General features: G+C 38.6%; 1 protein-coding gene across 1 annotated transcript; it reads right to left on the bottom strand.

Annotated features, from left to right (window-relative positions):
- Positions 1-8,437: 8,437 nt before the first annotated feature.
- Positions 8,438-9,370, bottom strand: LOC102478152 (olfactory receptor 1L8). The gene has a single exon (XM_006150512.1). It carries the CDS (start codon positions 9,368-9,370, stop codon positions 8,438-8,440), a length of 933 nt encoding a protein of 310 aa, XP_006150574.1.
- Positions 9,371-10,665: the final 1,295 nt, after the last annotated feature.

Here is a 10,665-nt window from a genome sequence, read left to right as displayed (position 1 = left end):
AAGAAAATTTGGTTACTTCTGTGGCCTACAACTATTTAACATACTAACTATAATGATAACTGACAATATAGCATATTTCTAGAAATTCCATATTGTTTTTGGAACTACATCTTACTAACGTGTCCATACAAATGTAACTAAAGAAGGTTAAATAGAATCCCTTATTTGATAATACTTTCCATATATTAACATATAAACCTCATGGATTTAATTTCTTTCTTTGGACTCCTGGGAGTCCCACTAGAGTATCCAAAAGTTAGTTTGAAGTAAAAAGAATTACTTCAATTTGTGGAACTTTGTAAAAAAATTAAAAGCATAAGAAACTCTATTAAATAGGATCACAGTTCATCAAGAAATAATAGTCTTTAAATCAGAGTGATACCTAAAAAAATTCAAAAGACAAATACAGAAGATTGTGCAGTTATATTTATATATCAGCAAGTATTTAGCTCTTTAAATATTAAGAAGATTCAATTTTATAAATAATTAAAGACCTCATAATGGGAAACACAGATATTATCTTGATAAAACACAAAAATCTATGTTCCGTAGGCCAGTTACCTATACGGTAAGAAAAATCCTTTCACAGTTTTCTATTAAGAGTGAGTAGACACTTTAAGAAAACTTTGTAGTCTTGACATAGTTGTGCATAGGTGTACTCATTTTTTTTTTTTTGAGAGGTTTTTGCTATAGGGTGCGTGCCCTCGCCAGATAGACAGAGACAGAGAGACAGAAAGCGAGAAATCACCCCCCAGGGGGGATGGCCACGCCGCAATCCCTTTCCTCCATTCTCCTCTCGGGATCTTGGGCACGCCCGTACACACACCCAGTGTGAGTTTTAAGCCACCGGGTCCGGGACGTGAACAGCGGTTGACTACATGGGAGTCCAGCGACATAGCCATTATGCTAACTGCTGGTCCCCACAGGTGTACTCTTGATATTAATGTTGAATTTTTAATAAATATTATCTTCTAATTTCTTTTACAAGATTCATCTTCCACACACTTCCACAGCCTTTGTCATTTGTCATAGACTCTCCTTTCCTCTAACGTTGGAACGGCCAGTCAGTTTAGGGCAAAAACCATCTTTTTATCACTCAATAAAAACATATCTTCATTTTTCATACTCTCCTTCATACCACATTTTTCTTACCTATAGAGTTGCTTCCCTTTCTATTTCTATTTTTAGTTATCATATAGTGTTAGACTTTTAATTCTTAGCAATAATGAACTTGTCTTCTGCAGTCTAATATAATTTCATACTTCCTAGGACTATGTGCTTCTTCATAACACAATACTTTATGTTCCTTAACAGATCCAAATATATTTAGCTTCTCTGTAGCACATAAAAGCAAGATGCCAAAATATAAAATATATAAACTTTAAAGTTAATAATTAATGTTTTGGTAATTTAGGTTATTTAGAAATGATTCAGACATTTCATGATTTCCTGTTATTCAACTGAACATGACATAATTTTAAAAAAAGTTTGCCAGAGGGAGCATACACTTGCCTTAGAGAGAGAGATGCATCCCCCTTGGGGATGGTCATCTGCAATCCTGTCTCCTCCATCTCTGCACCCTCTCAGTATTTTGGTCATGCACAGGTACATGGATCTGGTGTGTTTTTTAAACAGCCAGTCAGAGACTCCAAAGCACAGTTGGCCATGCCGGAACCAGCCACCTTAACTACCATGCCACCTCTGGCTCATAAGATTTTAAGATGGTTTTAATTACATTTTTTTTTTATAAAGCAAAAAATAGAGAATTATTTTTTCATGTTAAGATTTTAAATTGTTGAAAAGTTTTTTCAAACTATGACACCTTCATTTATAAATATTTATTCCATCTTAATTCACCTAACTTACTTGTTATTCATAATTATTTTTTATTTAAAGCTAGCTGTCATCTTACTTTTCCTTTTAACAAAGTAAAACCAAGCTAAAAGTGCACAGGTCAGCCTTGTTCCAACCAAGGCCTGTGAGATGCGGTACACAGGTGCCCTCCCCAATTCTGTCCCCCAGTTTTCCTGGGTCTTGAGCACCCACACAGTGCTCAGGACAACTACAAAGGGCAGAGTCTATCTGACTGACTCACATACTATGTGCACGGTGTGGAGAGTGTGAAGAGGTAGTCCATGACTCGAGTAGTGTCTTTTCACAGTGTCAAGGCTTTATTCACATCAAATATCCTGACACACAAGCAAACATAGCAGGGTAAAGGACAGGGAAACTTGAGCCTGTTTGAGGCCAGTACTTGCATCACACCACGAAGGGGCTCTGCTCTGATAGTCGCTCCAAGGCCATCACTGAGAATGGAGCAGTCAGCACGAACCCGCTGTCGAAGTCGCCTCAGCAATGCAGTGCCACTGCAGGTCCAGGCCAAGCATCCTTCAAGCTGTGGCAGAGAGGCCAGTCCATGCATTCTTGTCAGGGTCCCTGTGCCTCCAGATCTTAGCGAGGGGAGCTGCAAAGTGAGTGCTGGAGCACAGCTGCCGCTCTGCTTCATGCACGGGAATGGCCAAGGAGTGAATGGTGTTGATTTGAGTGCCTGGCTTGTACGCCCCTTTACTCAGGCCTTGGCCTGCATTGTATGTTCTTATCTTTGCAACCAATTTGGTTATCAGCTTGTCATGGTTTGTGGCAATAGCAGTTCATCTGAATGGTTCAGGGAGGCAGTTTACACAGGTCTGCGAGAGCAGCCAAGTTCTTTACGAACATCCACAAAAGCAATAAGGTAAGTATGTTTATAAAAGTATGTTGTTTTGCAGACTGTAGTGTTGGGTGCTTCGCACAAGTAGGGCAATTTTGAACAGTGCTCTATACACAGAGCCCAGGACTTAGGGCAGAGGAGAGAGGACCAGCAAGATGAGGCAAAGGCAGTGTCTAGAAGATCTAACCCTTCCCAGGGTGGTCAGAAGGCAGAGCTGGTACAGGAAAGATAAACAAGGCCACACTGAGCCTGGCCCCAACCTACAGGCTGACGAAGCAGACAGTACAAAAACATGTCCCCAGGCATCACGATGGCCACCTGCACTGATCCCAGAATACACGGACTCAAAACTGCTGACCTAGGCTCACAGCAAGGTGTACGTAAGCTTCTGAAGAAGTCCTACGGTTTCAAGTCAACAAATGAAAAACTCACAGACACAAAACACTAAAAAAAAGTTAAATATTTTTCTCCCTTTTTTACTCTCATGGCTGATGTATATCAAGCAGTTAATTTTGTTAGTTGTTATATTATTATTATTAGTTTATTAAGTTCATTAAATAGAGCCCTTTTGTATGTTTTGGCAACATAAAAAACATCATATATATATACACACACACATATATATATGATGTTTTTATATATCATATATATGCGTGTGTATATATATATGATATATATCATATAGACAGAAGCAGATCTGATGGCTTTCATCAAGATTTTTTTATTTGCCTCTTTTCAAATAGTTTTTCTCTCCTTTTTAGACACTCAACTTTTTGGTTTCTTGCTTCATTGTCCCTTGCAATCATTAGCAAGCCAACCTTCAATTTGCACTCCCAAAGAGCCAACTGAAATGCCAGAAAGTTGTATTTCATAGATGATAGTTATCTTGTTCTTTAATTAAATTTTGGATTTCTGAGTAGACCCAATAAATAGGGCAAAAAAATAATTTTCTACGACTGCATGACCTGAGAGTATAATTTTTATAACTATTTTATCTAGCTTTTTAAAAAAATTATCTTTGGGGTGAGAAAGTAACTAAGCGAAAATGTTAGTACATTTAATTTCTTATTATATTAGTTGATTAAGCTTCTCATTTGGTCTTTTGTAAAGAGCCTTTTAAAATAGGTGATAAAAATGATAAAACCCACTACAATGGCACTGAAGATGGGGTGTCACTCTACATTACTGAAGACATAGTGCAAGGTCCTGGGTTTGGTTCTTGGGTGATGTGAACACCACTGTGAGCTGGCTAGGGTGACATAGAGAGGATAGTGGTGTAACAGATGTCCACCTCCCTCATGAAATAAATGAATGAATAAATAAACTGTTAAATAACTTTAAAAATCAACCTAGACACTTCTTCACAGCAGAGGGCATGCCTACTTCAGTTATCCACATTTCAAAATGTATCTTAGCCTGTCAATGTCCACAACTACTCTAAACAGCCAAAAGAGAGACTTACAGCATGGGAGGGAATGTCTATGGGAGGGAAAGGTCAATCCTTAAGTACAATGTGGAACATCCCATACCATGACCATCATAATTTTAAACAATTTTTAGTAGTATTTTAGTTTTTTTCACTTGTACTTTTAGCTTCCAGAGCCCAAAAGTTACATATGTAAAAGGTAGGTGTACCTGCAGGTATTCAGTTCTTTAGAAATTAGGATTATCTAAAAGATAGGAGAACGCTCAGTTGGAAAAGTGCTTGCACATCTATGTTTATTGCAGTATTATTCACAGTTGCTAAGACTTAGAACCAACCCAAACGTCCACAAACAGATCCATGGATTGGAAAAGTGTGGCATTTATACTTTGTGGAATACTATTTAGCCATAAAAAACACCAAGACCCTGGCTTTCGATAGAAAGTGGGCGAATATAGAAGATTTACTGTTGAATAAAGCAAGCCAGACTATGAAAGAGAGACATTATATGTCTCCACTTAACATATACTGACAGACCGAACTCTCTGGTGGAAACTGAAAGATTAGTAGAAGCATTGCAAATGGGTATAGATAATGGAGACAATGTGGGAAAAGGTTGTTAGAAGGGAGAGAGTATAAAGAAAGAAATTAAGGAGGAAAATAGAGTGGCAAGACATTTATGGGATGCAGAAGTGGATTATTATCTGTTGATTATAGTGTGTTTTGTATCCGCAACTGGACTGGTGGAAAGCATATTCATGTGGGGTAAATTTAACTTAGAAGCTAAGTGATGTATAGTGATTAAATTTATAAAATAAACTGAAATTAAAAATAAAAAAAAAAAGAAATTAGGATTCCTATTTTTACTTTGATTTTCCAGTTTCAGTGTTATTTAATCCTCCCTCATCTAAACACAAAAGAAAAAAAACTGCAAAAAATATAACCCACATAACTGTAAATTCTGAAAGCTAGAATTTGTGTCCTGGCATTTGTTAGAACTTACGACCCTACTTTTTTTTTTTTTTTTAAAGAATTACTTATTTAATTTTATTTATTATTATTTAAAATTTTTTCTATAGGACACATGTGCTTACTAGAGAGAGAGAGACAGAAAGAAAAAAAGAAAGACAATGAGAAAGCAAGCTCCCAGGTTCATGACTGGAATTACTGTCCAGGACTCGACTCCAGTGCTTCAACCACTATGCCACCTGACCATCATTTACTGTTAAAATTGCAGCTTTTAAAAACCAAAAACAAGTTCCTTTCACAACACAAACTAACTCTGGGTACCTCGAAGCACTCAAATCAAGCATTCTCTCACAGTGCAATCTAATTCTGGATTTGAAACAAAAAAACACTAGAACTCCGGATCATAGATGGCATAATGGTTTTGTTGCAGGCTACCATGTAGTCAACCATGGTTTGAGTCCTGGACTTGGTGGCTTAAAACTTACGTTGAACACATGTGTATGTATGTTCCCAAAACCCCAAGAGGAGAATGGAAGAAGAAGGGATTGCAGTAAAGCATCCCCCGGGGGTGATTTCTCACTTTCTGTCTCTCTGGTGAGTGCACATACCCTATAGAAAAAAATCTCTCTTAAAAAAAAAAAAACAAAGCAAAACAAACAAACAAAAAAAAACACTGGGGGCTCAATGCCGAAAGAGCAGAGTCTAGTCCAGAGGAACTTACACCCTGGAACTTCATAAGGAAGACAGAGGACCCTGAAAATTCAGGTCAACCATTTCTTCCCTGATGTACTAGATTCATGTGATTTTTTCCATAGGGCAGGTGCCACCAGGCCCAAGAGTCACGCATTTTGTAACTGCCAGGGCTTCTCGAATAAGTTCCTGGTTGAGGTGATTGTCAGGTTGGAAGCCAATGATGTTCACAGTCAATAAACAGTTATCTTCTCTCTTTTCCCAGTTTATATGAAGTCTGTCTCCTCCCCAATTACTTCTCCAAATTGATTCACACCAATCAAAGCTGACCTATCTGACATCCTTGTCAGGAAACTATAAGAAGAAATGAGAGGAATGAAGAAAGGGCAGATTGTTTCAAAGCTAGAGAAATGAGCATTTTCCTGATGTAACCTCACATCTCTGTCTCTTTACCAACCTGTCTCCCAGAATTATTCTGCTTTTTTCTGCCTCCCAAAATAGAAAGCAGAGATGTTCAGACTCACTATGGAAGAAATTCTCTTGCTTGGGGAAGTCCCATCAGCTTCTCATGGGTTGATCTGTGCTCTCTGGCCTCCTTCAGGTGTTTGCTGGGTTGATGGAGCTTTGGTGTGCTCATTTCATCGTGACCCTCAAGAGAATTTGCTCTGTGAGTTCTCTAGATACAGTAATAACACTGGGCATCGGAATTGACTGGAGCTTCCCTCAGGGACAGGGGTCTCCTGGGACCTTTTTCTGGAGACTGAGGCTATTTTCAGAGCTGTTCAAATGTACCATAACATCTTGTGGGCATTCTTTAATTTCCTTAAAAGAAGGTAATGAAAAGTGATGGAAGTGTGTGTGTGTGTGTGTGTGTGTGTGTGTTAAATAGTGAGTGTTGTAGTTTGCATTCCCTAGAAACAAGATTTTGAGACAGATTAGCATGGAGGGTTGATATTAAGGAGTGCTCTGGAGATCTGCAGCTGTGAAAGGAAGAGAAAGGGATGAGAATTCAGCAGTGGGAGAAATTGGGTTGTGACACAGTCAAATGAAGGTCTCAGTTGACTCAATGGGGGGCTGTGGAATTAGGTGATGAGAGCTGGTTGTCTGTAATGACCAGTTTGGTCATTGGATAAGGACTTTTTCTTTTTCTTTTTCTTTTTTTTATTTTTGAGAGGTTTTTGCTATAGGGTGTGTGTGCTCGCCAGACAGAGAGAGAGAGACAGAGAGACAGAAAGCAAGAAATCACCCCCCAGGGGGGATGGCCACGCCGCAATCCCTTTTCCTCTGTTCTCCTCTTGGGATCTTGGGCATGCACGCACACGCGCCCAGCGTGAGTTTTAAGCCACCCGGTCCGGGACGTGAACCGCGGTCGACTACGTGGGAGTCCAGCAACATAGCCATTACACTAACTGCTGGTCCCAGTACTGTTTCTTGAAGGAGACATGCTCTTTGGTGAAGTCGTTTCCTCCAGCCAAGGCAATCCACAAAGAAAATTTAAAGCTAAGTTCTGTCTTAATAAGACACCCCTGAATGTGTTATAGTTTAGTCATTATCCACATTTGATTTGTACTTATGAACTGAGTTGACCCAATTGTAAATCATGCTTAGGTTTTCTCCTTTCTTAGTCAACTGATTGCAGGGACTATGCTCTACAGCCCTAGATTTCTGGTATCTGTCTTGTATAAATAAATTTCTAGAAATGGTCTCAATGTTGGAACACTCCTGCATCTTTGATTGTCTCCCACCCTCAGAGTGCTTCTGTCTTCCTAAGGCTCCAACATGGTGTCAGCTTCTTGGTTATCTGGTCAAATTACCATGATTTTACTACCATTGTGGACCAATGCGATGTTCTGGTGATGTTTGGATGATCTAGATTTTTCAAACCACATTATAAGAGAATTCAAGGGAGTTCACAACACCTAGGGGAAAACTATAAGTATGTCTTGTTTCCCACTCAAACTATTCTCCATCACTCCTTCTATTCCTACCTCTTGATCCTTCTCACTCATATCTTGTTTCTGATCCTTTTATGTGATATGGGTGGAAAAGAATGGATTCAGAGAGATGTGATCCCTGAATAAACTAATAGGTCAGACACATTTCTTGCTTTGGAAGAAGTTTCAATTTTATGGGAATTTCAATCTCTCTTTCCCCTTTCCATCACTTGTTTTATACCTCCCTCTAAATCCTTCTCAGTCATATCCTACATCACTGTTAGGACTTTTAATGAGTTGAAAAAAAACCCAGATTATTGAGTATGATAAAATAAGAAGGATGCTGAGGGGATGAAATGTTATTGAGTAAGTATGAATTTTTTACCTAGAAGTTTTGGGGGAAGACAAAGATTTTCAAAATCTTTTAGAACAAGTGAAAAAGACATGGTTTACTAGAGAAGAGAAGGAAAGGAGACAGCAGGCTATATAAAAACTGGACACAAAGATTAGGTAGAACTTCAGCCAAGTACCAAATTATAATATAGTCTCAAAGGAATATAGTTGTATGTCTGAAGAAATGGATTCAACCCAACATCAATGACACATATAGATCATTCCTGTTGATTTACAAGAGTTTATTGTATCAAGAAGAAGCAGAAACTGGGTTCAGAGGAACAGAGACACTCATGGACATGTGTGGAGAGGTCCTGACTAGGGTTTCTTCCTGCCCATTAGCTTCCCCAGGCCCTTCTTCATGTCTTTGTTTCTCAGACTATAGATAAAAGGGTTTAGCATGGAGGACAGAACTGTATAGACAATAGTTGCCACCCTGTCTCTAGCAGTGTAGCTAGACAAAGGATGTAAGTATTCATAGAAGATGCTACCATAAAACAGGGTGACCACTGTCAGGTGGGAACCACAGGTAGAGAAGGCTTTGAATTTCCCAGAAGCTGAGGGAATATTGAGAACTGTGATTAGAATTCGAATATAAGAGAAAGCAATGCAGAGAAATGGAGTCACTAAGACGATAGATCCTTCTGACATTATTATAATTTCATTGACATATGTGGAGGAGCAGGACAACTTAAGCAGAGGGTTGATATCACAGAGAAAGTGGTAGATGACATTAGAGTCACAAAAGATAAGAGTATTCAGCATAAGTATATGCAAGAGTGAATGGAAATAAGGAAGTGAGCAAGAGAATGCCACCAGGAGGACACATCGGTTGTAACTCATGGTAGTGACATAGTGGAAGGGGTCACAGATGGCCACATAGCGGTCATAGGCCATAATTGCCAGAAGGAAGCTGTCAGTGGTGCCCAAAGCATAGAAAAAATACATCTGTGTTAGACACCCGGCATAGGAGATGGTCTTCTTTTCTGATAGGAAGTTCTCCAGCATCTTGGGGATGATGGTTGTTGTGAAGCAAATGTCAGTGAAAGACAGGCAACTCAAGAAGAAGTACATGGGGGTCTGGAGTTGAGGGTTGGTGTGGATTGCCAGAATGATGAGCAGGTTCCCTGTAATGGTGATCAGGTACATGGTGAGGAAAAGGACAAAGAGTGGTATTTGGTCCTCAGGCCGGGAGGAGAGTCCTAGGAGGATGAACTCAGAGACACGGTTGGTTTGGTTCTTACTTTCCATTGTCATGGAGCCAGCTAAAATAGAGAAGATCATACCATTTAACTAGTATCTTTTACAATCTAATTCCTAAGCCAACAAGTCTATACTTTTCTCCTTTGTCTTTCTACCTGTATTAGTTAACTTGTGGCCAACTTGTCAACCTCATGGTTCTTCATACTGTCTTTCCTTCCCGACTCTTTTTTTTTTCCTAGAATTATTTTTATTTATTAATTCATTTATTTTAATTTGACGAGAGAGAGAGAGAGAGAGCAAGCTGCCAGGTCCAGGACTTGAACTGTGGTCAGCCATGTGGGAGTGTCCAGCACCTTAACCACCATGCCACCTGCTGGTCCCCCGACTCTTAAGATTTATAATTTGCATTGAAAGCATGGACTTGGGAAGAACAATTTTTCTTTCAGAAACAGATTCAAACCTTCCTGATTCAATTTAAGATAACATCTTACAATAATTGTTTACTGAGCACCTACTTAGTGTAAAGCTCTCCTATGGGTGGGGACACAACTATGAATATGCCATAAGAAAACCTATCTTTCAAGGCTTAGGATCCAAGCCAAGGACTCTTTATTAGTTGTGTCTGTAATATCTGTATAAACTGGGTGGATTTCTCTCTTCTCAAGGTCTCCAAAATAACTTGAGATCCCTAGGTCTGCCAGAGAGAGACAATTTTTACTCAATCACTGTAAGGCTGGGAACCTCTGAAACCTGGTATTCAATACGCATTCTCACATATGACATTTTGGTCAAAGACTTAGCAACATAACCAATGTTTCCAAGTATATTCTGTTATAAAAGAGAACAAATAGTAACTTATGAAAATACTAATATTTACCCAAAGACAAAAATACTCATGAATAATTTCCTTATTCTAGAGGGATCTTGAAAGAAGAGTAAAATTTTCAATTCTATTCACCAATACACTTTACCAAATCATTGTAAACTGTAGATGGCTTAAAAGAAAAAAATATGAAAAACACAATATTAAAAGAATCAGCAGCGTTTCAAATAAGAAGCTAGAAAAAATCTAAATCAGTTCACTCAGTCTCATGTAAGTTTATTTTCATTCTAGTTTTATTTTGGTTAGAAGTTTCATAAACCTGTATCAGTGTCTTCATTAGTTTTGGGAAATCTTTTTTTTAAATAATTTTTATTTTAATTTTATCTATTACTATTACTATTTTAAAATTTGTAATAGGGCACATGTCCTTAACAGAGTGAGAGAGAAGAAAAGAGGAGTCAGGGACAATGAGAAAGCAATCTGCCAGATCTAGACTCAAACCATGGTCGGCCATGTAGGA

The sequence above is a fragment of the Tupaia chinensis genome, unplaced genomic scaffold (genome assembly GCF_000334495.1).
Source record: "Tupaia chinensis unplaced genomic scaffold, TupChi_1.0 Scaffold000289_1, whole genome shotgun sequence".
In the NCBI taxonomy this organism is placed as follows: Eukaryota; Metazoa; Chordata; class Mammalia; order Scandentia; family Tupaiidae; genus Tupaia; species Tupaia belangeri.
This window is presented reverse-complemented; position numbering and strand designations above follow the sequence as displayed.

What these genes read in the sequence shown, in the direction of transcription:
- LOC102478152 (XM_006150512.1), bottom strand. Translation starts at nt 9,370, where the DNA reads ATGGAAAGTAAGAACCAAACCAACCGTGTCTCTGAGTTCATCCTCCTA.